Source organism: Panthera onca, chromosome E1 (genome assembly GCF_046562875.1).
Source record: "Panthera onca isolate mPanOnc1 chromosome E1, mPanOnc1 haplotype 2, whole genome shotgun sequence".
In the NCBI taxonomy this organism is placed as follows: Eukaryota; Metazoa; Chordata; class Mammalia; order Carnivora; family Felidae; genus Panthera; species Panthera onca.
This window is the reverse complement of record NC_138352.1, coordinates 9398601-9423857: the sequence shown is the minus strand read 5'-3', so window position 1 is coordinate 9423857 and position 25257 is coordinate 9398601. Positions and strand designations below refer to the sequence as shown.

At 57.7% G+C, this 25257-nt stretch overlaps 1 protein-coding gene across 1 annotated transcript in view; it reads right to left on the bottom strand.

The window, feature by feature from the left end:
• Positions 1-1726: 1726 nt before the first annotated feature.
• The window catches only part of TTYH2 (tweety family member 2), a 38143-nt gene continuing 14612 nt past the window's right edge, over positions 1727-25257 (bottom strand). Inside the window, exons 4-14 of the mRNA XM_060645520.3 lie at positions 22878-23098; positions 18316-18411; positions 17673-17745; positions 13000-13069; positions 12689-12744; positions 12302-12394; positions 11913-12005; positions 9999-10141; positions 9129-9314; positions 8530-8608; positions 1727-3676 (exon numbers count right to left, since the gene is read on the bottom strand). Coding sequence (XP_060501503.1) covers positions 3596-3676; positions 8530-8608; positions 9129-9314; positions 9999-10141; positions 11913-12005; positions 12302-12394; positions 12689-12744; positions 13000-13069; positions 17673-17745; positions 18316-18411; positions 22878-23098 — 1191 coding nt within the window. The 3' untranslated portion in view covers positions 1727-3595. The remainder of the gene's footprint in view (positions 3677-8529; positions 8609-9128; positions 9315-9998; positions 10142-11912; positions 12006-12301; positions 12395-12688; positions 12745-12999; positions 13070-17672; positions 17746-18315; positions 18412-22877; positions 23099-25257) is intronic.

Here is a 25257-nt window from a genome sequence, read left to right as displayed (position 1 = left end):
GGGTGAAAGCACGGCACAGCACAGTTCAAGGCTCCTGGAGAGGAGTCAGCTTTGGAGAAAGGACCACCCGGTCGCCGCTCCACACGGGGGAGTTGGCCCTGAACGACAGACTCAAACGCACACCTGTTCCCAGCAGAGGCTCCCCTTACAGAGGGCCGGATGTTCATTACTTCCTGTCGGGGAGCAGGTTCCTGGGTCTGGGGTCAGTGCTGTTCAGAGGTGTTTAGAAACGCCAAAGGCTGCGCTGGTGGGCCAGGCAGGCAGAACACGGGCGTGCTGGGCACCGAGGCCCTCTCACCCCACCCCTTTCCCTTGGTGAGAGATTGGTGCAGGCCAAGGCAGGAATGCGGGGGTGAGCGGGTGACACACGTGGGGACCCAAACCACCTTCAGCTGTGCATCCCCACGTGACCTCCTTCCCACTTCACGCAGGGCCTGCCTGCAGCGCGGGTCTCTCTGCAGCTCCCAGAGACGACGAAAGCCCCCAAAGTGAATCTCATCTGAGCATTGAACTGCAGTTACCTTTAAAGAAAAAATCAGATGGGGGGCGGGGGCGCCTGGGTGGCTCAGTCGGTTGAGCGTCTGACTCTTGATTTCAGCTCAGGTCAGGATCTCAAGGTCTGTGGGATCGAGCCCCGCATTGGGCTCTGCGCGGGCAGCACAGAGGCTACTTGGGATCCTCTGTCTCCCCCTTTCTCTGCCCCTCCCGAGCTCGCTCTTGTGTGCTTCTCTCTCTCTCAAAACTAAAGAAACATTTAAAAGAAATCAGATTGGTTTCTCCACTGCTTCAAGCCTTTTCCCCGGTGCTCTTGGTTTCCTGAGACGAGGGAGAAAGGTGACTCTACACGGGGTGGGGGAAACATTCCTATTTGAGAAACGCCCTAGTCCTGATGCTCAGTTTTGAGGGACGCAGAGTTCTGAGTCTGGCATGTTCTGTGGTACACAGCCCTCTGTATCACACCTCAAGTGCGCCCAAAGGATGCATAATCTACTCCCTTCAGGAAGTTCCTTGCAAGGCAGTCACTTCTGGGAGCCTAGCTGCTGAACACAAGAGTCAACAGCGGCACAGGGCCACGGGCAGAGAGCTGGAGCCTGCCCTATGAAGGGTACAGAGCATCTCGGTGCCCCAGCCCAGAGGGATCGTGAAGTTTAACTAACAATTCACATAACTATCTGGGACAGTCCTCAGTATACTGCAGGTGCTCAATAAATGCCACTACTTATTACTAGCAACATTAAGAGCACTGACCTTCAGGGGGAACTTGGGAGAAAGACTGGGGCGGGGGAAACAAGGCCTGTCCTTGGTCCTGAAGAGTAGCCGGAGGCCACACGAGAGGTCCTGTGACATTCCTTCAATAGTCCTGTCTTGGGGCGCCTGGGTGGCTCAGCCGGTTGAGTGTCCGACCTCGGCTCAGGTCATGATCTCACAGTTCGCGAGTTCGAGCCCCGCGTCGGGCCCTGTGCTGACAGCTCAGAGCCTGGAGCCTGCTTCGCATTCTGCGTCTCCCTCTCTCTCTGCCCCTCCCCCACTCATGCTCTGTCTCTCAAAAATAAACATTAAAAACAAGTTAAAAAATAACGTTCAAGAAAAAAATCATCCCGTCTTTCAATCCTTGCACCGAAGTCACTGAAATCTGCCGAGAAGCCCTCCCCACCAAAACCCAGCTGGAAGGGAGCGCTCGGTGCCCGTCACTCCCGCAGCGGAGGCAGTTAGACGGAGTGCACGCTTTAGTACAAGTGGTTTATTTCTCCCCAGGTGAGGGCGCACATGTACCAAGCAGAAGTGCGCCCACCTGGCTCCTTCGGGAACCACCCGAAGGATTCTAGTTTAGTTTACATGCATTAAAAACAACTCTACAGTTGCCAACCACAAAATGTTAAGAAGCAACATCCTGACACCGCGGAGTTCCTATCTGCGTGCGACGTGGCCCCACACAGATATATTTACGGTACACGGGATGTCGAGGTTAACGCAGGTAAGACAGGAGTCCTGGATGCCCCGTGGCTCTGTTCTGTCCTGGGGCCGGGGCTGGGCGTGGACAGCCACGGTGCTGAGTGTTTTGATGGCAAAGTGGCTCTCCCCAAAAGGAAATGGAGCCCTGGTTCTAAGCCACGCCTCCCCACGCCCCTGGCTTCGGGTGGGCAAGGCTGTGGGGGTTCCATGTCTCGCACTCTGAGTTGACAGGAGATTAGAAGCACCAGAGACCCTAACCCTGGATCCTCAGCAGGCAGGACGGTGGGTCATTATTTCCTCCTGGCCAACGAGCTCCTTCTCAGCGAGCAGGTACATCCCAGGACAACGGGATGGGTCCGGGGTTGGGGGGATTAAAGAGGCCTGTCTCAGGTCAAGACACAGTCGTCTCGTTTTGCTAAAACCTTTTACCGCAAACTTGCTCAAAGACAAAAGGGAGGGGCAAATTCACATGGGCATTCCCCGGAACAGGGGACTCTGGTCAGCTGTCCCTCTTTGCTTCCTTCCTGTTTTAAAGGGCCTCCTCTCCGACTGGGATGAACCCACATCCCCATTGAGCAGCAGCTTGGGACAGCGTGTCTCACTGATCTTGTACTTTGTTTCAAAACCCTCCCTCCCTGCAGATGCTTAAAGACCTGGCCGATGCCAGACAAATCTGCAGCCGGGGGTAAGGAGTGAGCCCCAAGTCTACTGTAAAAACTGGATGTGCTGTGAGTTTCAATTCTTTGGATAATCAAAGTATTCAAAACACTGGGAGGAAAAAAAAGTTAAAGTCGCTTTCAAAGTGTCTGTTAATACCTGAGACTGTCCCTACCTGCGGCGAACGAACTCACAGCATTGATTCTGGAATGGAAGAGAGGCGGGGAAGGGTGCAAAGGATGAGCAGAGAGTGGCTGCTGTTACCCACACTGCCCCCGGCTCTCACCTACCAGGAGCCTACGAGGGACGAAGCTGTGGTCCCCCAGCCCTGGGACCACCCACCACACAGCCTCTCCAACACCTTCCCTCTGTGGTCCAGGGAGAGTCCGTCTGGTGGCTCCGGGGCACTGATTTGGACAGTGTCTCGTCTCATCAGGGACATCACCTCCCTTAAAGGCATCTCCTGATCAGCTCTTCCGCTTTTATCCCCGGGAAAATGCCGCCCATCAGTGGGCAGCCGAGAGGAGAGAGGGACTCAGGGAGGGTGGTCACCCGGGCTTCCGGCCATGTTAGCAAGAGGCACGGTCCTGGCAATGAGAACCATACAGCTCTCAGGTGGTGACGCCCGACCCTCCTTACTGCCGCTCCCCAACTGGCGAGGGTAGGATGTGGGGGTGAGCAGAACGAGGCTCCCCGCTTCGGTGTGGCTAAGCACCTGCGGGCGTTTCCGGTGTGGACAGGAGGGCAGAGGGGGGAGAGGCTGGCCCGAGTCACGGGTCTTCTGTCCGCCTGGGCCTTTGGTCAGGAATCTCAGCCAAGCCCGGGCTGACTCTCCCTGCTTCTCTGCAGCCCCAGGAGCCTGCCAATCCCGTGGTCCTGCGTCCAGTCTCCAGACGCCTTTGGTTTCTATTGAAGAAATGCGTGCGTTGGCATTAATTAAAAACCAAAACAGATCAAGGAGGCAGGAACCTCTGCGGAACGCGTGTTAGGCTGGAAACTCATTCCCGTAGTGCCTCAGGTGCTCATCCGCCACGGACAGGTAGGTGGCCCTCATGCTGGGAGAATACTGTGGGAGAGAGGGGGAGGGGACGAGTCAGAACAGGGTCACCTGTTACAGTGAAATCAGACCGTACTAGCAAAGGGGCCGGGGCTTCTCAGGGAGCGGGGGCCGGGCCAGTCTTTATCACAGGCATCGTGGGGACTGGACCAGAGTGGCTTGGGCAGGCTTCACTGCTAGCCATGCTTCCGGTCCCGGGGCCATCAGGACGTCTGGCTTCCAGCATGAGATGTGAGATGCACACACAGACCAGCCACCCTCCCTCTGCTATGGCTGCCACGTCCACTCCAGGCCACACCACCGCCACTGGGGACAGCGTCGGGGTGCACCAAGGCACTGGGGAACCTGCCTCCTGACTAGCTGAGGGCACAGGCCCAGAGACTGAGAGACCCAGGTTCAAATCCCAGTTATGCATTTTACTCATCCCGTGACCTTGGCTGAGGCTTTCCAACCTCTGCGAGCCTCAGTTTCCACATCTGCAATCAGGGATCTAGGAGCACCAGGCGGTAACCGTGCAAGAACGAGATGCTACGAAACAGGCAAGACACCTCACACAGCGCATCTCACACACTTGGCCCAACGTTACAAACACCTGGGAGCCTAACAGTTCCTGATGCTCGGGCCACGCCCACCAGTTTTGTTTTGTTTTGTTTTTGAGGTAAAACCCACATAACAAAATTAACCACCTTCAAGTGCCACCAGCACTTTTTTTTAAAGTTTATTTAGTGTTGAGAGAGAGAGAGAGAGAGAGAAAGAGTGAGAGAGACCACAAGTGGGGGAGGAGCAGAAAGAGAGAGGGAGACACAGAATCGGAGGCAGGCTCCAGGCTCTGAGCTGTCAGCACGGAGCCCGACGCGGGGCTCAAACCTACAGACTGTGAGATCACGACCTGAGCCGAAGTCGGACGCTTAACCCACTGAGTCACCCAGGGGCCCCGCCATCAGCATGTTTTCAAAAAGCTCTTCCAAAGGCAGCCAAGTCGGAGAAGCACTGACCTAACCCTAACACAAAGTGTGCTCAACGGACGTCCGTTGGCGACTGCTCGGGGAGCACAGGCCTCCAGCTGGGGGGGGCGGCGGGGATGGGTGCTGGGGCTCTTTAACCCAGCGGTTCTTAACCATTTCGCAACGTCTAAGACATTTCTGGTCATCACACCTGGGGGGTAGGGAGAGTGGGCAGAGGCCAGGGATGCAGGTAAACATCCTACAGCGCCCAGGACAGCCGCCCCCCCACAGAAGGACCCAGCCCGTCAGTAGAGTGGGGGAGGAAGCCTGCTTCAGACTGTGGGGGCTTCTCCAACCTGCAGCCCCAGCTTTCCCTGGGAACCCATTAGAAACGCAGATTTCCCGAATCAGAAACGGGCTGGGCCCAGGATCAGGGCGCCTGGGTGGCTCAGGAGGTTAGGTGTCTGACTTTGGCTTGGGTCATGATCTCACGGTTCCTGAGTTCGAACCCTGTGTCGGGTTCTCTGCTGTCGGCGCAGAGCCTGCTTTGGATCCTCTGTCCCCCTCTCTCTTCCCCGCTCCCCTGCTCTCTCTCTCTCAAAAATAAACACTAAAAACAAAAACAAAACAAAAAACAGGCTGGGCCCAGGACCCTGTGTTGCAACATGTCCCCCGGGAGATTCTGATGCACACTCGAGTCTGAGCATCTCCCCCTCGAAGCACTGTTTCCCGAACTTCCTTGATGATAAGGATCACCTGGCTGCTCGATGCACTTAGAACTTCCCAGGTGCCTTCCCTGGACAGTCTGCGTCAGTGAGTCTGGACTGAAGTCCTGGGATCGGTATTTGTCACAATTGCCTGGATCATTTGTGTCCGTCAAATCTAGGACATGGTGCCTGAGAGGGAAGCAGGGATTCCCGGAAGGTGGAGCCTGGGGAAAGGCACATTTCCAGCCAACGGAACAGGCTGTACCTTCGGCCTGTCTTGCTTGCTATCACCCCGGGCAGTGAAATCCCCATCTGTCCCAGAGCTGGAGCTGGCAGAGGGAGGGGTGCATCTATACGTCAAACTCGCCATTAGCCGAGTGCTGATGAATATTTAGAGCAGGCACAGGGGGAGGGCAGGGAGTGGCAGGTGCGAGGTCTATGGGGGTGCACGTCCACACACGCTGGGGGTTCCTAGGTCGGCAGCATCTGTAGATGCCTCCTCGTGCCTCTTGCCACTTGCACGGCAGGAGGTGGGGGTCGAGCTGGGTGGGCTGGGTAGCCAACTCGGCCAAAGCTCCAAGAGGCCCTAAGCAGGTCTTAATTCTAGGAAGGAAGGTGAATTCTGTCCTTGAGCCTTGCAAATAAAGTCAGCCCTTGATTATCTCTGCTAATGGCAGGGAGAGTGGCCCGGATCTTTCAAAACAGAAGGTAATCCCCAAATCATTTTTATTTGGCATCACAGCGCACGGACTAATTCCTCATTCCCAGCAGCAGATCGCCCCTAATTATGTTTCGCTGAGATTACAATTAAGATCAATCTGCATTCCTGGGTCTACAGCAGCTGGTAGGAGGAAAAGGAACCCAGGAGGCTTCTGGGTAGAGAAAGCCAGGTTGAGATTTAAATGGTGCCTACTCTGAATGCTGGCTTCCACTAGCCCGCGGTCCCTCCCTGAGGACCCCAGCGAGAGCAAGGCCTGCGTCTAGGGCTGTGTGTAAAAGGACGGCAGGTGAGGTGCTCTGGGCAAAAATAGCAAGGTGGGGCCGGGCGGGGCGGGGTTTGTCAATGTCCCAAAAGTGGACATTTGGGGCCGGATCATTCTCTGTTGGGCTGAGCAGCATCCCTGGCCTTTGCCCACTAGGTGGCGGTAGCACCTGCTCCCCTCCCCCACCACCCCCAAGTTGTGACAACCCCAAATGCCTCCTGACAGGCCAGATGTCCCCTGGGGGCAGAACTGCCCCAGGGTGAGCCGCTCAAAGCTATGGTTCAAGTGCCACCTGCTGCACAGGACTCCCTCGGATCCCACACAGCAGCAGGGACAGGTCCCACCTCCAGGTCCCAAAGCACTTATTACAAGAGCCGCGTTTTTGAGCCCTTCCCGCTGCAGATTATGCACTTCCTGAAGACCCGGCTGGGTCCCCACCTCTCCCCCACTGCCCCCCCCCCCCCCCCGAACAGCACTGTGGTTTCCCCCGCAAGCACCACCTGTGTTTGGGGCTGACTCGCTGGATATGCGTGTGTGTGAGCACCAGGGCCCGGGCGTGTGTCATTGGCCCCGTGTCCTTGGGTCCCCAGCAGCAGCCGCTCTAGTTTACCGGCTGGATGGCCCCTTCCAAACCCCCTGAATTAAAATGCCTTGTCCAGGGGCGCCTGGGTGGCTCCGTCAGTTGAGCATCCGACCTCGGCTCGGGTCATGATCTCACGGTTTGTGAGTTCGAGCCCCGGGTCGGGCTCTCTGCTGTCAGCGCGGAGCCTGCTTGGGGGATCGTCTGTCCCCCACTCTGTCTGCCCCTCCTCCGCCTTGCACACGCTTTCTCTCTCTCTCTCTCTCAAAAATTAAACATTAAAATAAGTAAATGCCCTCTCCAGCCAAGTGGAGGCAAGGGGCACTTTAACGGACACCGGGCTCAAGAACTGTGCTGCAACCCCACCCATCACAGACTTCCGGCCTTGCTTTCCACTCGCCACCCCGCCCCCCCATCTCTTACAGATGCCGCAGCTTGTGGAGAAGGTGGCGGCGGGAGGGAGCGGGCGGGACGGTGGAGAGTAGGGGTGGAGTGAGCGGTGCCCTCTTAGAGCATCTACGCACCACACAGACACGCGTTTACAGTGACTGAGTCCTCCAAAGCCCGCCACCACCGTGGGGTGTGTGCTATTATGCCCATTCTACGGGTGGGGAAACTGAGGCACATAGAGGCGAAGTGCCTGTCTAAGGTCACAGAGGTCAGAAGCAGTGAGCTGGTGTGAACCCGGGCATCTGGCACAGGAGTCTGTGTCCTTGGATTCCACGGTCTACTGGCTCTACTCGAAGCGATCTATCTGTCTCAGCCAGGATTCCTGCGGCCCCCACACTTCTCTGGGAGAGGACAGAGCCTTTTCTTTCCAACATGCACCCCCTCGCGCCACAGGCTCCTTTCCCGATGCTGAGTCTCGGTCCCCTGGCTGGAAGCGGGCGTGGGCCAGAGGCACAGGCCCCACTCAGGTACCAGCTGAGCGGGGTTAAGGAAGGCTGGTGTCCCAGACATGGCACCGCGGGGCTCCATCCCGCAGCCCACGGTGAAAGGCTAAACACCATCGGAGAGCAAAACAATTTCCTTGGAGCAGAAAGGGACGCTCTCTCTTACTTACATTATTTCGTTCAGCAAACTTATCACTGCAAATTATTTCTCTGTCCCTTTGAGATGCATATAAACCTTTTTAAGGGCTAAACCAGGCTCTTGCCAGCTTTGCAATCCAGGAATGTTTTCTTAAGAGCCCGACGCGGGGCTCGAACTCACAAAAACCAGGCTCTTGCCAGCTTTGCAATCCAGGAATGTTTTCTTAAGGGCCTGGGAGCCACCTCTTTGGAAGGTAACCATCAAGGACTGCCCCCATCTCCGTGGCAATGAGCGACGCTGAGGGCCACCCTAACTGGCATCCATTCGGGATGGACTAGTGTGACAGAGGCGCTGTGCGGTCCTCTTGCCTGGGGACAAGCGTGCACGGGGGTGAGGCTGTCTGGCTACATGGGGGTGAGCTTTCCGTCTTTGCAATGTCTTTAGCAGATTGCCAGCGATGTGCTTGGCAGTCCGGGTTTAATGCTTACTTAGTAACAAAACTGTTTCACTTTTTCTACCTTCGGGGAGGGGATTCACCAGGTTGAGGGGAGGTCTTATCTGTCATCACTTCCCCAACAAGGGCCTAGCTCTGACTTTGCCCGGGAGCCCAGGTTACCGTGGGAGGAGGGGAGCCTCTTCCGATGAGCGGAACGTTCTCGTAGCGTGGGTTACCGCCGAAGAGCATGGCCTGGTTCCTGCGGGCAGAGAGGACAGCTCAGGACGGGGAGGCGTGGGGGTGGGGGTGGGGGCGCTCGGATTTCTCCATGAGGGGCCCACGGGTGCGCATGTGCAAGCACGGGGTGGAAATGGACCTGGGGGAACTGTGGGCAGGAATATAAGGGAAAGAGCCCTCAGAGAGGCCCAGGGGAGAAGCCGCGGGTGGGGCACCAGGGGCCAGGAGCAGCGTGGCCCAGAGAAAGGCAGCTTCTGGGCCCTGCGATCTGCCCTGAGGGCAAGGCTTGGCATCTACAGGGATGCACATGTACTGGGGTGGCTAGATGGCCCCCGGGGGCCTTCCCACCAGGCACCCTCTGGCTGCAGCCGGGAGACCACGGCTGGCCTTGGATGCCTTCCTCCCAACCCGGTTCTCTGGTACCCAAATGTGCTCCAGATCTAGCTCCCCTAGGGCTGGGGCGGGGGGAGGGGTGGCGGTGCTGCCCCAGCCGCGATGTGTCGAGACATGTACAGGGGGAGGCCCGGGGAGCCCTGCCGTACATGTATTCCGAGACTGGGGCGTTGGAGATGGTCTGCGCTGGGGGCTGCAGGCTGGTCTGGCTGCCCAGGCCGCTGCTGTAGCTGCAGAAGCTTCGAAGCTGCCCCCGAGGGGGGTTGTGAGCGGCGATGCGTCGGGCCTGGGGGTTGAAAGGGTCGTCACCGTCGATGTCATCATAGTCTCTGTCCCTAGAACGACATACAGGACACGGCCGGCCGTGAGGGCCTGGACTCGGAGGCAGCGGTGTCCCGGCCGGCTTCCCAGGCTTTGCTCCCAGGACCCTCTCTCGCCACACGCGTGTGTCTCCCTCAGGTTCCTGAAACACATGGTCTTCAGGCCTGCCTCACATAGATCACTCCGCCTGTTCCCAGCTTCACATCCACCTCCTCCAGGCAGCCCGCCATGCTGACCCCGTCACACTGACCCTCCCTGCCCTGCTTCCTTTTGTCCGATCTGCCCACAGGCACTGAAACACCTCATCTCTATCTGCTTCGTGAAAATGTAGGTGCCCCACTACCGGGGCTATAATCTACCCTTCTGGGTATTTTGGAAGCGCCCCTCCAGCATCCAGAGCCCTCATGATCTCGCGTCACAAAGCCCTTCAGAGGAAGAGAGGACGAGGAAGGGGCGCCAGGTGGGGGTATGACACTGTCACCATGCTCTCGGCTCCGCTCCTGCCCCGGGCCCTTGGAACCTCCTTTTGGGGGTCTGTCTGGACTCTCAGGGAAGCTTCTGCAGAAATCCAGCCAGCCTGTTGGGGCTGAGTGCCTGGAGCCCCTGCGGCCATCGTTCGGCCCAGGTTATCGGCTCTGGGCGCAGTCACAGAGCAGAGCCTCCTGTGTGCTCCCCCAGGAAGCCCCCTGGCAGCCCACCTGGTGGTAAAGTGCTTCCAGGCCCGCGGCCCCGCGCAGATCATGGTGGAAAAGGCCAGGGCGGCCAGGAGGGAGAAGAGGCCGAGGTACAGCAAGCCCTCGATGCCGTCGTAGCAGATGCCAGCAAGGGCGTCCAGGTAGTCCTGGAGGAGGAGGAGGGACACGTTGCTGGAAGGCGGGTGAGGGCACGCCTGGGGTCTGAGCTCACTTCTGGTGGCCCCTCTCCCCAAGCCTCGGCCGGGGATCGTCTCTATCCCGAGCGCTTTTTGTACAGCCATTAAGGGTCCACACTCTGGAGCCCGACAGAAGGGCTTTTGGGGTTCACTCCATAAGCGTCTGCTGACCGCCTACTGTGTGCTAGGCACGCGAGGGTCGGGGTCGGCTCCGAGCAAGACAGACACGGCTGCAGGGTGGGAGAGCCAGAAGACAGGAGACATTTATGCTAAGACCAGCATGGCCAGAAGGAGTGGATTGTGCCTTGAGCAGATGGGGGAAGGGGGCACGGGTGACATGTTCGGGAAAGAGGAAAAAGGGCCAGAAGGAGACGGGATGGGGGGGGGGGGGCGCCAGTTCCCACTAGGCCTTGCAGGCAAGTGAGGAGTTTGCTTTTTATCAGTAGGTGACGAGATGCGAGAGAAGGGATGCGACCCAACTGGCTTTTACAAAGACCACTGTGGTTGCTGTGTGTGAAAGGTCACAGAAGGTCAGGGGGCGAGAAAAGGCTGGAGACCAGTTAGGAGGCCAGGGCCGTCACCCAGGGGAGCAGGGCGGTGCTTGGGTCGTGGCAGAAGCGGGGAGGGAGAGAGAAGTGGACGGGTGCAAACGCATACTTGAGAGTCTAGATGCCAGGATTTGCTGAGGGATTGGATGTGGGTGGTGCAGAGGGAGAGAGGGTACGTGCCAACGTCCAAACCCAAGCCCTTGACCTAATAGCCTGGAACCTTCAGTGAGCCACTTTACAAATACACACGCATATAGGGGCGCCTGGGGGGTCAGTCGGTTAAGCGTCTGACTTCGGCTCAGGTCATGATCTCACAGTTCGTGGGTTCCGGTCCCATGTCGCGCTCTGTGCTGACGGCTCGGAGCCTGGAGCCCGCTTCGGATTCTGTGTCTCCCTCTCTCTCTGCGCCTCCCTGCTTGCACTCTGCACTCTGTCCCTCTGGCTCTCTCAAAAGTACATAAACATTTAAAAAAAAGATATCCATATATAAATATCTGTCCGCACATGCAGTTTCCTTTTCTACAAAACTGCCCACGAAATAACACGTATTTGACAATATTTTTTTTTTTTTTTTTTTTGAGACAGAGAGAGACAGAGCATGAACGGGGGAGGGTCAGAGAGAGGGAGACACAGAATCCGAAACAGGCTCCAGGCTCTGAGCCGTCAGCACAGAGCCCGACGCGGGGCTCGAACTCACGGACCGCGAGATCGTGACCTGAGCCGAAGTCGGCCGCTTAACCGACTGAGCCACCCAGGCGCCCCCGTATTTGACAATATTAACTGTGACAACTGAATGGCTTATGGGTACAGACTGTACGGAACAAGGGTGCGCAGAATCAACGGCTCACTACATGGAGCTGTGATCGTTATAGGACTCTCCGTGCTAAATCCATATGGAATGTGAGAAGTGTCCACACACCCTGGCTTAGTGCTTGGGGGGAGGGGAGCTCACCCCTCCCCCCCCCGCCCCAGAGTGTTCCCTGCATTCGGGGCTGTGTGATATGCCAAGTTCTTGGAGAGGCAACCCTGGAAATGAGCAAGGAATGTTCACTTGCAGCCGGGGAGATGGACGGTTGACCAGATGGCCGGGGAGTCTGGCTGATGGAGAGAGGCTGCTCCCTGGGAGAACATGGCTGGCGGGGGTGCCCCCGTCCTGCTTGCCACCCAGGCCCACCCGCCCCCGCCCCCGGCACCTTGTGCAGCCCTCGGCAATCCAGCATGGCTGTCAGCTGGTGAAGGCCGGACTCCGACGAGTTCAACAGGAGCTGGATTCCGAGCAGGTCTTTCTGAAGCAGGAAGAGGCAAACACACGGACAGGCAGAGAGACAGAGAATGAGCGGTGGGGGAGGGCTTGTGGATAAAACCTCAGAGAGCAGCGGCATGTGCAAAGAGGCCTTTAGAGCCAGAGGGAGGAGGGGGACTAGACCCCTGGGGAGGGGAGCGCTCTCCACAGCCTGGCTCTGCAAAGCCATGGGGTCCAGGAGGGGTGAGGTAGAGCGGGGCGGAAGGGAGAAGGGTTCTTGGGGTCCAGCTGGGGCTCCCCCTGTTCCGGCACGGATCCCAGGGGAGGCAGCCGCCTTACCTCCGCCGTGGGGAAGAGGGGCACGGCAAACTGTAGCAGACCGGCCACCTGGATCTGCATGGTGGTGAGCGAGCGCTGGAAGATGGTCAGTGCCTGGCCAGGAGAGACCGCAGCCCTGCCGTGAGACTCCCCTTCCCAGGCGCTGTTCCCCGGCAGTCCTGCCCCCTGGCGTCCCTGATTCCGGCCCTTCCCCTCATCCCTCAGGTTTCGCGGGAGCAGCACGGTCCCCTGGCTTCCTGCTACTCAACGTGTGGTCCTCGGATAAGCGGCATCGGCCTCGCAATGAAGCCAAAAGCACACAGCCACCTACACCTTACTGGTCGGTGTTGGGGCTTGGGGTCAAGGGGGGGCGGTAGGCAGGGCGAGGACGGGGCAGGGTGGGCATACCTGCTGGAAGGGGCTGCTTACGCTCTGACTGCAATATAGGTAGTAACGGGTCACCTCTGCAAGGCAAAGGCGTCGGCATCAGGCAGGAGCTCACAGGTGACCGGACCGTCATCCATCCTCAGTGGCCAAGCCAATCCCCAAACTCCCAAAGGAGGGCGCTTCTATGAAATGGCCCAGAGGTCCAGCTGGACCTGAGGTTGGGGGGTGGGGAAGGGTAGGGGACTACAGGGCCGAAAGGTACGGTTCGCCGTAGGCCTGGTCTGAGTATTTAGAGCCTCTCTTGACAACACAGGGCCCGAGGGGGGGGTTACCTGTGCGGATGTGGTCCTCTGTGATGTTCAGGATGAAGGTGTCGGGAGCTGAGCAGAAGTCACTGGTGCCCTGAGCCAGAGAGAGACGGGAGGGTGGAGGAAAGTCACGACACCGGGGTCCCGGCTGGAGTCAGGCACCCTCGGCCCCAGCCGCTCGGACCCCTCTGCTCAGTCCCGGGTGGAAAGCAACAGGCAGGAGCCAACTTCCCTGGGCCTGAATCCTGGCTCTGCCCCTTCCTAGCTCGGTAAGTCTGGACAAGGGACTTATTCTTTCTGTGTCTCAGCTGCCTCGTCAATAACACGGAGAGAAAAGCGCTATCCACCTTAAGAATTAATCTATGTAAAACACCCCGGGTGTTTAATGACCCTGGCTTGGTCATTAAGCATCTGACTTTGGCCCGGGTCACGACGTCCCAGTTCATGAGTTCGAGCCCCGCTTCGGGTGAGCCCCACTTCTCTCTCCCTCCCTCTTGCTCTCTCTGCCCCTCATCCACTTGCACCCTCTCTCTCAAAAAATTAAAATCGATCGGGGCGCCTGGGTGGCTCAGTCGGTTGAGTGTCCGACTTCAGCTCAGGTCACGATCTCACGGTCCGTGAGTTCGAGCCCCGCGTCGGGGTCTGGGCTGATGGCCCAGAGCCTGGAGCCTGCTTCCGATTCTGTGTCTCCCTCTCTTTCTGCTCCTCCCCCGTTCATGCTCTGTCTCTTTCTGTCTCAAAAATAAATAAACGTTAAAAAAAAAATTTTTAATAAAATAAAAAAAAAAAAAATTAAAATCGATCAATCAATCCAACACCCAGAAAAGTGACTGGCGGACAGCCAGCACTTGGCATTGTTACTGCTCTTTATTTCTCAGTGCCTGGGATGGACCCGAGGGGTCCGTGAACCTGCAAGACGTGTGATGGGGAGTTCCTGCACCACGGCCATTGCTGACCTCTGTTGTAGTTTTGTCTTGCTGTTACTAAGCCCCACATGCTTTTGGGGTGTCAATCTATGAAGCGTCCCCCGCACTCTCTTCCTAAAGGATTCTGTTGGCATCGGATCCATCTCTGAGCCTTTGGGTGCGGGTTCTGCTCAGGATAAGATGTGAAGGGGGGGGACGGAGAGTTAGACTACGGGGCTCCAGGCTCTGCCACTGACGAACCCGATGGCCTGGGCCCCCCAGCATGGCCCGGAGAGGTGACCGCTAAGGGCCCACGGACTGTATGGGGCAGGCCGGGGGCCCTGGGAGAGGGAGCAGCCAGGATGGCATCCTCTGAGCCAGGCCTTTCCCAGGTCCAGCCTGGGGGTACGGTGGAGCATTGGGTAAAGGAGGCCTCAGAGTAAGCTCTGGTCCTCCAACCTGTTCCTAGGGGCTCCCCTGCTCCAGCGGACCCATCCCCACAGCCCCCGCACTGCTGGTGCCCTGCCCTCCTTCAGGAGCAGCTCCAAGCTGGGGCTTCGTTCATTCATTCACAGAGTCGATAACTACTTATAAAGCACCTATCAGATGCCCTGTGCTGTTAACACTAGGCATGAGTATAGTGGCCAACTGCATCGTGGTATTTACAGGCTTTGGGTAGGGTTGGGGAATAAGATGCCCCTTTACATTTTTTTTTCTTAATGTTTATTCATTTTTGAGAGAGACAGAGCGCAAGCAGGGGAAAGAGAGAGAGACGGAGACACGGGATCGGAAGCAGGCTCCAGACTCTGAGCTGTCAGCAGAGAGCCCGATGCCGGGCTCGAACCCACGAACCGTAAGATCATGACGTGAGCCGAAGTCAGACGTTCAACTGACTAAGCCCCCTAGGCGCCCCTAGATGCCCCTTTAGATATGGAGCTTCCACAGGGACACATCTGTACATGCCCACGTGCTCATGTGCCCACACAGCCACGTGCTCAGGACCCTGGGAGAATTACTCTATATGCAGATCACTAATACGTATCAATCAGACTGATTTGTTACTACCCATCAGAGCCACAACACCAGCAGGCCAGGGGGCACCCCTACCCGGTCACTGGAGTGGCAAAGAGGGAGGAGCCAGACCTGAGTGGGGGATGGGAGGCCTTGGGAAAGATAGAGTGAGGTTGCCATCTTGGCCTGGGTCACCTCTGCCCCGTGCAAAAATATGGGATCCAAAGGGGGACAGGAGGCCCCCTCCCAGCCCACTCAGGCCTGCCTGCTCTTCAGACCCGAGTGAGGATTCAACTTTCCTGTCCAAGGAGACAAAGGCCCACACGTGCGTTATTCACACAGTGGGGATGGGGTGGGGGGAGGCAGGGGGCACTGGGCACGGGTGGGGACTGAGCACCAGAGAAGCCCAGTGTCCAGCCCCGTTGAGGCAGCTCTGGAGAGCACAGGTGACGGTCTGAAGGAGTCCCCCGGTGCCCCTCGCCTGATGACACAAATGCACAGCAAAGCAACGGCGGCTACTGCTTACTGAACATTTCCTGTATGCCCCCCCCCCCGCCCCGGGGGTTAACCAGCCCTTCTCCTCCTCTGGATCAAGTGCTATCCCTTCTCCCCATTCCACACTCGAGGAAGCTGAGGTCTGGGGAGCTTCAGTAACTTTCCCAGGGGTCCTGTTGGGAAGGGGTGAGGGGGGGCCGGCCTCCCCCGGGGTGGCGGGATTTGCAGGGAGTGTTCTGCTCAGCTGCCCACTGGCGTCACCCAAAGCCCAGAGCTCAGTTCCCCCAAATTCTACTCTGAGCAGGTTCTCGGGGGGTGGGGGTGGGGGTGGGCAGAGCTCCTTCCTGAGGGAGGTCCTCTCTCGGGGACAGGGAAGGGACGGGGAGGGAGGAGCTCGGCGGGGTCTGTCCTCGGCCCCACTGGCTCAGAGAAAGGCGGCTTCCCGGGGCAGGGCAGCGGGACCACACAAAGGCTCCCACAACAGCCTGCCTCCCGCGCATCACCCTGCTTCCCATTACCATGCAGCAGGGCCCACAGCCCGCTCAAAGGCGCATTCAGCTCCCTCACAGCACTCCCTCACACAGGCCTGACTCAACAATTGGGGAAATGGCCTTTCTCGCCAGAACTGGCAGCCCAGGGCGCCCAGCTGGGGGATTAAACCGCCTCTGGTCTCCCCGAACACTGAAGCCCAGTGCCAGGGAGAAGCCCCCGCTGGGAGGGAGCTGTCCCCCAAAGGGCAGCTCATGGCGGCAAGATGGAAGCTTCCGCTGCTTCCAGAAGGCAGAGGCTGCCCAAGGGGCAGGATGGGCCCCCGGAAAGCCTGCCTTCTGCAGTCTCCCTGTGCTTACAGTTGTCCCTGGAGGAGAGGCTGTCGGCCAGGCAGCTGTGCATGTGGCTCGGGCCAACAGCCACTCCCCTGGACTATGTACCCGCTCAGCTCCTGAGGACATCAGAATGCTCTGGAGCAGGACCTGGGCCCTCCTATCCTGCCCTTGCCTGCATCTGGAGGGGACCCGGCCCTCGGGACATAGGCTCCCATCTGCTTTTTCTCTCTCATGCCCAAAGTGGACACTGCATGGTGGGGGCAGGGAACAAAACAGGAGACACGCACCTCCTCTCCCTTCCGGACAAGCTCTGCCAGAAGTTGCTATGAGCTAAGCAGCACCAGGGGCCATTCATACTGTGGGCATCACGGCGGCGAAATGCCCAAAGCCAGAACGACTAGCCGGCCCCCAAGTCCCTGGGCAAGGCGTGAGTTTGGGGAGAGGGCTTCCAGAAGGTGCCCTTGACCATTCTTTTATCCCCAGGTAGCTAGGGCAGTACAGACGCACGTCAGGGTCTTAGTTTGTGGCCCCTGAATCAGGCAGGGATTCCCAGAAATCCCCCCGTCAATCCTGCCTGCCCCCCCAACTCTCACGCTTACACACACACACACACACACACACACACACACACACACACAGCAATGCACCTCCATGGCATCCGTTCACACGAGGTCACAGTGATCTGCCTACAAGTCTTTCTTCTGCAGGCTGAGACCATGTCAAGAGCAAACATCATGTCCTCCTGGTCTCTGCATCCCTGGGCACCTGGCACGAGATGCCACAGAGCCAGAAAGTCGGTGAATGAATGATTCATGTGCACAGCTTAAATTGAGCGTTAGGTGTTTAAAGACCAAACATACCTACATAGGAAGCTTCCCCTACCTTGTGTGTTTCTTTTTAGACATTTTCAGGCACCACATCCAGAAACATACACCATTGTGTTTTAGGCTGTGTGTGCGAGTTCAAGGCAACGGGCCGGAAGGCAAGCTAAATGCCACATTCCACATTCCCGATGCCCAGGGAAGCTGGCCAAGCAGTGTGCTTCTGAGGCCGGAGGCTTCTCCAGCCTGAGGTTGAGATCCTGCCCATCCCCACCAGACCCGGTTAGTTCTTCACACCCAGAGAGGTCGCCTGGCCATCCCAGCTTGGCCTTACTAGCAGTGGCTGGGATGCTGGAGTGGGCCAGTGGGGCGGGAAAGGGATCAGGCATCTTATCTTGGTTCTGCCCCTAAATACCTCATGACCTTGCGTGAGCCTCTTCCTTTCTCTGGGCCTCCGTCCCCCCGGGAAGGGCAAGGGGGCCGGTGAGGACGATCCAAGCTCACTCAGTTCAGGGATTCTAGGTCAGGGACAGAGACCAGAAGCTGGCCCTGCCCTGGGGGCTCTGGGCACGACACATCGACATGCCACCAGACAGACAGTCCTGGTCGGACCACCCACCTCCCCCCAACCCCAAACTCACCACTGCTGCAGCTGTGTCGGCTGCCAAGGACGTCCAGCTGAGGAGCAGAGCCAGCACCCCGCAGCACAGCATCCTGGGAGAGGCACAGGCACAGGCTGGCAGGCGGGAACACTGAGGGCTGTCACCCCACCAACCTCCAGTGCCCTTCCTCCTCACCACCATCCTGTCGGCCCTGAAACTCTTGCAGTGGCCTCTAATACCAGCCTGCTGACTGCTGGGAGAGAGGCATGGAGGCCGGAGCCCTGGGCCGAACAGGGGACCCCTAAGCCCCCCCGACCCCCGACAAATTGCCCCTGGCCAGCAGCAGAGTACGAGCCGTGAGGACACAAGCTACGAGGAGGTGTTGGTTAGAGACGGCAGAGGCTCTAAGGCTTGGGCCACATTCCTTCAGCTGTTCAGCAGACAGACCCAGGGACGGAGGGGGCCCAGGGAGGAAAGCCCAGTCCTCACTCCGTGTCCAGATGGTAAGTCAGTGGCTGCTGTCTCCCTCGACTGGGGGCTGAGGAGGGGTCGGAAGGTGGCTTCAGGTTCTTGCCCCCCACCACACCCTCCGAGGCCGGCCAGGCCCCCATCTCTCTCAGACGGTGGCACCGTCACCCCCGATGCTTGCCCGGCTCTCTGGCCCACAGACGGGGATACTCACGAGGCCAAGAGACCCCTGGAGCGCCTGGCCAGTCCCAGGCAGGCGACGAGGCAGATGAGCAGGTCCAAGATGAAGAGGAGGAGGTAGGAAAGCCATCTGGGTGGACAGGTTGGGACGGTCAGGGGGAGGTACCACCCCACCAGGGTCACCCCACCTGGTGCCTAATGGAGAAGCCTGCACGGCAACCCTGAGGCCCCCCCTGACAAATTGCCTCGGGCCAGCAGCAGAGCACGAGGCTGTGCCCCCTACCCTGGATAGGAAGCACCAGTGTGTGCAGAAGATGGGCTCTTCAGGGGCTCCCGGGGCTGCACCCCACAATTCTCCCTGGACAAAGGGGCCACCCTCCCCCGCCCAGGCCGAGGGTCTAAACCAGCACTGACCGCTAGAACTTTCTGCAGTGATGGACACGTTCAATCTCTGCACTGCCCACTGTATCTGCCCCTGCCCACGCGTGCCTCCGGGGAACTCGAGATATGGTTTGGGCAGCGGAGGAGACTCATTTCTAACCTTAGCTGCTTTTGATTAAATTATATCCCAGCGAGAGGCCCCTCGCTGGACAAGGCAGGTCGCCATGGTCTCCCTGCAGCCCCCCAGCAGGCACATCTTTGGACCCCGGTTCCTGCTGCTTCGAGAACTCTCACCAGTGTCAGATCACAGCTAACATTTATGTACACAGATCTAAGAAAGCCGCTAAGATGCCGCTTCTGTGATGAGGGCTCAGCCTGGCTTCCCATCGTCCCGGCGGCCTGGGATGCACCACTTAGCACAGTTAGGTTCATGTAAGCAATATTTGTGCCATACCCTGGGTTTAGTGCCAGGGGTGCCTGAGGCAGGGGGCTCATTTCTAGACCGCCAGGGAGCTTAGCAGGGGGCAAGGGAGCCCCAGGCTGGGTCATCTCAGGGCACCCCTCACTCCTCAGGCCTTTTGCTCCCACCCAGGGCTGCACTGATGGGGACACGCAGTCACACACTATTTGGGAGACCCTGACAAGCTGCCTCCCTCCTTTAAGACTCAGTTTCCAAACCTTTACTGCTGGAACCTTCGTCTCTCAGGGCTGGATGAAAAATTAAATGCTCACTAGGGGCGCCTGGGGGGCTCAGTCGGTTGAGCGTCCAACTTTGGCTCAGGTCATGATCTCACGGTTCGTGGGTTCAAGCCCCGCCTCGGGCTCTGTGCTGATGGCTCAGAGCCTGGAGCCTGTTTCAGATTCTGTGTCTCCCTCTCTCTCTGCCCCTCCCCTGCTCACACTGTCTCTCTCTCTCTCTCAAAAATAAATAAAACATTAAAAAAAATTTAAATGCTCACTAAATGCAAAGGTTAATAAGGCATGTCATCGAGGGATTTCAAAGTCCCCACTTTCCTGCTTCTCCAAAGCATGGGCTGAGGAATCCAGAGCGTCTAAAGTCCAAAGGCACTGATCCAATCCTAAGCAGAGCCCCCTAGTTCCTTTCGCTTCCAAACAGGATCCCAAGGGGGTCCTTACAACCGAGCGCCAGCCTCACCTAGCAGCTGAGGGACAGACAGGAGGGGCTTCTCCAAGCCCCCGCAGCGGGAACGCTTTTGATCATGATTATTTCTCTCGATGCAACAGGCAGATAAACTCATGGACCCCCTCCTCTCCAGCAATGATTTGCTGCTTCACCAGCACCGTCAGGAGGCTGAGAACCCGTGTGAAGCGTAGGTGGGAAGTGGCTTCCAGAGGGAGGAGAGAGCATGTTGAGGCCACCAGGCAGCCAAGGGCGCTTCTTCCCGCCTCTGGGAGTGGAGGCTGAGTGCCGAGAAAGGGGGCTAAGCAAGACCCCTGACTCTCTGCACAGAGACGTACAGCAGCCTCGGGTCTCCCAGGACTGGAGCTGGGGTTTTGGAGCAAGTGCAGGGCCCTCCCTCCACCGATGAGCCAGTTTCCTGAGAGTCAGGACAGGAAGGAATCTCAGGAACGTCACATGTGAGGACCCCATTCTGCAGATTGGAAAGCAGACAGAGGCCCGCGGGAGGAGAGCCTGGCCCAGGAATTCTGGACTCTCCACATCTGTGAGTCTCCCCGCAAGAGACATGGCCAGGCACCTCTCAACATCCTGGTTTCATGTTTCAGTCCTAAAGGTTTCTTATTACCTCTCTCCCTGCTCTGCACATCAGCGGAAATCAGGTTAGGATTGCTTCTGTCACCCTCCATGATCGTGTTTCAATGTGTTTTCTCTGTATCCGCACCTCGTGTTGTAAGGAATTCCTGGAAATAGCTCTGTGGGGCGGATGTGTTTTCCCAGAGGGGCCCAGCGGTGATCCGGGATGTGTTTCTAACCAAGAACTTGGCTCTGGAAGGAGCTACCCAGGCCTTTACTCCCAGAGCTCTCCCGGACCCGGCCTCCGCCGATGCCTTGGTCACACCCCTTATAAGCCTCTCGAAGAGGCTTGGCTTTTTATGGTCTCCAATACTTGGCCAGGCCGTGGCTACAAGTGCTAAAAAATATTTGCTTAGCTGGATGGCTGTGCTTTAGAACCATCTGGAAAGAGAAGATGGGGAGTCTGTTCAGAGGAGAAAGCTGGTTAGGTCGAGGAATACATCCTCTGTTCCAGGGAAGTTGAGGCAAGGGAAGAAATGGGCAAAGAGCAGGTGAAGGAAGGGAAAGAACACGATGGTTTCCAGGAGCCATGCACAGGTGCTAACCTTGGACTAGGCCTTTTCCACCTCAGCCTGAGCAAGGGGGCTGGGGATCGGGGGTCAGAGGGGACCCTTCGGTCACCCACACTGAAACAGGTGATAAGCTTCATCATGATCTTTCCTCCCTTTTTAATGAAATCGTCTTAAAAAGAAGCCCCTTTCGATACGTAAACTCTGACTTATTTCATCTTTGTCGTTACCGAATGCCCACACGAGGCCCTTGGTTGTACAAGGTCCTGTTCCATATCCACTCACAGAGAATGGCAGGGTCAAAGTGGACACCGGCTTTCCACCTGCCCCCGAGCCCCCCTGACCAAGGTTCCAAACGTTCGGACAATGAATGGCCCTCAGGTCACGGGACTAATCGGATGCCACTGTTTTAGGTCACGGGTCACAGCCAAGTCCTTAAGAGTCGGGAAGTTTCTGTGGCTTGGGAGAATGGCAGTTTTGGATGTGAGGAAAAACAAAATTGGTGGGAAGCTGGATCCGTGATATCCTGGGGATGCAGGGGCTGGATGGGCTGCAGGGATGAGTGGGGAGCGCCAGCGGGGGCTGGGGACTTCATGCGTTTCCGTTGACAAGGTCTGGCTTTATCCTACCCCAGGGGAAGGGAGAGCCCTGGACTGGAGGTCCCGCCAGAAGCATATCCTCTGTGTTCTTGTTAGTCCGGGGTGGGACTTTCTCATAAAGGAGAAATGAATCCAGAAAACCAGTGTAAATTGTGCAACGGGGCGGCGGGTAAAGGCTCTGACCTAATGCCTTGAGGGGGAACCAACACATTTGGGGGCGGGGGTGGATCCCAAGAGCTGCTGTTTGCTCTTCAGGACTCATTTATTCATTTCGACCCAGGGGCTCCCTCCGTGCAAGGTGCTGGGCCCTGGCGGCACGGCGAGGCGCACTTTGTGAGTGGAAGACTCAGGCGGGGAGCTACCCAACGCCAAGACTGCCGCCTCCTTCCTTGGCTCTCCCCAGAGTGACCTTCACTAGATGCTGCACGTAGAGGGAGGCAGCCGGTCCCTGGTCAGCTGGCCTGTGTCCAGTGCCTTAACTCGGGATGGGGTCTGGGAGGCAGGGGAGACACAGACGGACGCCCCAAGGTTAGATGATGTAGGTATGAGTTTGTACAGCTGGGTGTGGCCAAGGTGGGGTGCTGCCCCTCAGCCCCCCATCCCTCGGGCTCTGCATTAGTGAAGCTAGGGCATCTCTGCCTTTGCTAAGAAGTTGCCATGAGGGGGGGCGCCTGGGTGGCTCAGTTGCTTAGGCGGCCGACTTCGGCTCAAGTCAATGATCTCACAGTTCGTGAGTTCGAGCGCTGCGTCAGGCTCTGTGCTCTGACAGCTCAGAGCCCGGAGCCTGCTTCGGATTCTGTGTCTCCCCCTCTCTCTACCCCTCCCCTGCTCACGCTCTGTATCTCTCTGTCTCTCAATAATAAATGAACGTTAAAAAAGTTTTTTTTTAAAAAAGAGAAGTTGCCATGAGGGGAAGCTCTATGCAGGCGGATAGGCCACCGTCTCCCTGACCCCCTGCACCCCTGTGGCTGAGTCTGCAGGTGTAGGGAAGCCTGCTCTGGAAACCCTGGCCGGCGAGGAACCTATAAAGCCCTTACGTCTTACCCAGCACCAGCCATGGAGAATGCTGGTCCCGAAGGAGTCCCTGGAGGCCAGGCCCAGCCTCCAGCGCTGGATCCTGGCACTTCACGGCCCCTTTGCCCCTTTCTGGGCCTCTGGGCCTGCCCACATAAGGAGGCTGCTTTACATGACCACCACTCAGCACCAACACCCCTCCGATTTCAGGCATGGCTTCTTGAGGCCTTTGGGTGGGGAGTCCCTGCCTGGCCCCCAAATGCAGACTGGGCTGAAGGAAGACGCACGGCCCCCGCTGCCCCCCCCTCTGGCCCCTCACCTGTAGTACTCCACGTAGCCGGTCTCGTCGGCCAGCTCGGTCAGCTCTGCGGTGACCTCCCTCCACGCCGGCAGCCCCGACAGCTGGACAATGATGTTGCCCGCCATCTGCTGCATGAACTTCAGCGTCTGGATATAATCACCCCGGGCAGCCAAGATCTCACTGAGCCGAGCTAGGTGCTGCTCTAGGTCTGCCTCCATCTTCTGGGTGGTTCCGGATACCTGGGGAGGGGCCGGGGTTGTTAAGTCTGGCCTCCTCGGGTGGGAGGAAGCTGGAGAGGTAACAACTATCCTGACACGAGCAGGAGGGCAGAGGCCCCGATCCCCCCCACCCCCCCAGCCAGCCCTCCATCTGCCGGGGGAGGGGAGGCCCAACCTGGCCTTAACCAGGCCCCGGGCTCCCAGATGGGGAAACAAACAGGAGAACCTGTTTTGCTTCCTTGCAGATTCTCTTAAATCTTTGAACATCTTGGAGGATCAATTCTTCTTTTTTTAGACTGAGGAATAGAATATCTCACTGAAAAATTCCTCTGTTGCTACCTGACTTCTTGTTCCTACAGTCGGATCTCTGAACGCCTCACAAGAGGAAGGCTTTGTCGTGGGACCCAGCAACAGCTCCCCGGGTGTCCCGGGCCCGCATGAAGGCAGAACACAATAGCACTTTGAAATGACACAGACGGACCGATCCTGCCTCCGAAGAGCCTGGCCAAGTGACAGGGGGAAATCGGGGCCCGCTCTGAGGGCTCACACACCCGCCCCTGCTGCGGCCGTCCAGCCAGGTGGACGGACAGGTTCCCTCTCTCGGCTGGGCCGCGAGGGCCCGGAGCTGAGTGGACCCTGCAGGAACAGCTTTCTTTCCAAAGGCACAGAGGGAAAGGCGATGGCACTGACTGTCCTTGGCTTTCAAACAAGAAGCACAAATAGGTCTGGCTCAAACAGCCCAGACTCAGGGTTCCCGCTGGACCCAGGGACGCAGCCTGGGGACCCCGAGCTCGCCCCCGCAAGCCTGCTCTGAGCCCGCGTGCCAGTGTCAGGGGGAAAACTCTCTCGTGGAAACTGGCTGGCCAAACCAACAAGCAGAACCGGCTGGAGGGCAGAGTGTGTGCTAATCCTCCTGGGGCCGCCTCAGCTCCCCCAGGTCTGGAAGGAAGATAAAATGCCAGCAGAGGGGGCAGAAGCTTCCCAGAGGACAGGCCCATTAGGTAACACTCCTGGCCACCAGCGGTGGGGCAACTTTGTGGCTTTTCACATCTGCGCTGCTCCATGAGCTTCGGGTTCCAGAAAAGAGAATGGCCCTCTTTGTTCCCCTTTGTTTTGTTTTTCAACGTCAGCGGCTTGTTCCATTTTCCGGCTTGCTCTCCGTTCTTACAAGTTGGGTAAGGACTAAGAGGTACCAGACGGCAGAGGTAGTCTAGATTGGGCAGTTTATAGCTTCACACGGAAGAAAAAAAAGACATACAAGCAGACTCTCTAACTATCACCCTAATAAACTTTCCGTTTCAATTCAGTAAGATCCGCGTGTAAGTGTTTTGTCCAAAAGGCACTATTACTAAGTGCCAAGATTAGGATGTGTTTTATATTCCTACATGATAGAAAACCGGCTTTAGAGCAAAGGGCTGCTAAAAATGATCTGTAAACTTTTTCTGTAAGATGATTTTTTTTCTCCTTCCATAGCTCCGTAGCTTTAACTTCTTGATTTCTTAAATCTCTTCTTGGCAAAAGACAAAAGCCGGGAAAACATCTGCCAGGCCCCTCGCTTCCCTCCTGATGTCCTCCCGAAGATAACAACAATAAAAAAATTAAAACCACAACGTTGATCTGCTTACAGCCCTGCTCCCTCCCCATTCCCCACTCCATTCCATTCCTCCTCCATCCCCCGGCCTCAGAGGGTGACACGAGAGCTCCCAAGGGACAGGGACCAGGGACGTCTCAGAGTTGGGACAGAGTTCTCCCCCACCTCGGTGACAAGCTCTGTGAACAACAGGGGACAGATGGCTCAGCTCCCGGGGCTGGGCTGGGGTTGGGGCAAGCAAGCAGGTATACCCCAAGATGACAGAACAGTCGTCCCTGGCCCAAGCACCGGCTGGGTGATCAGATGCAAATTCTCAGCCTTGTGCCAGGCCTGCAAAATCAGAAACTCTGGGGAAGGGCCCAGCACTCTGTGTTTATCAGGCACTCAAGTTTGAAAACCTCCAGAGGGGAGGAAGCTTCTCTGCTTAATGAGATTTTCTAGAAGGGCAGCCGCATCAGGGGGCAGAGGGGTACAGCCTCTGCAGGTGGCCACGAGCCACCCCCCCCCCCCCCCCCCCGTCTCAGATCCTGAAGGGAGGGGCTAAGACCAGAACACCTGGGTGCAGGTTCTGGTTCCAAACACACTAGCT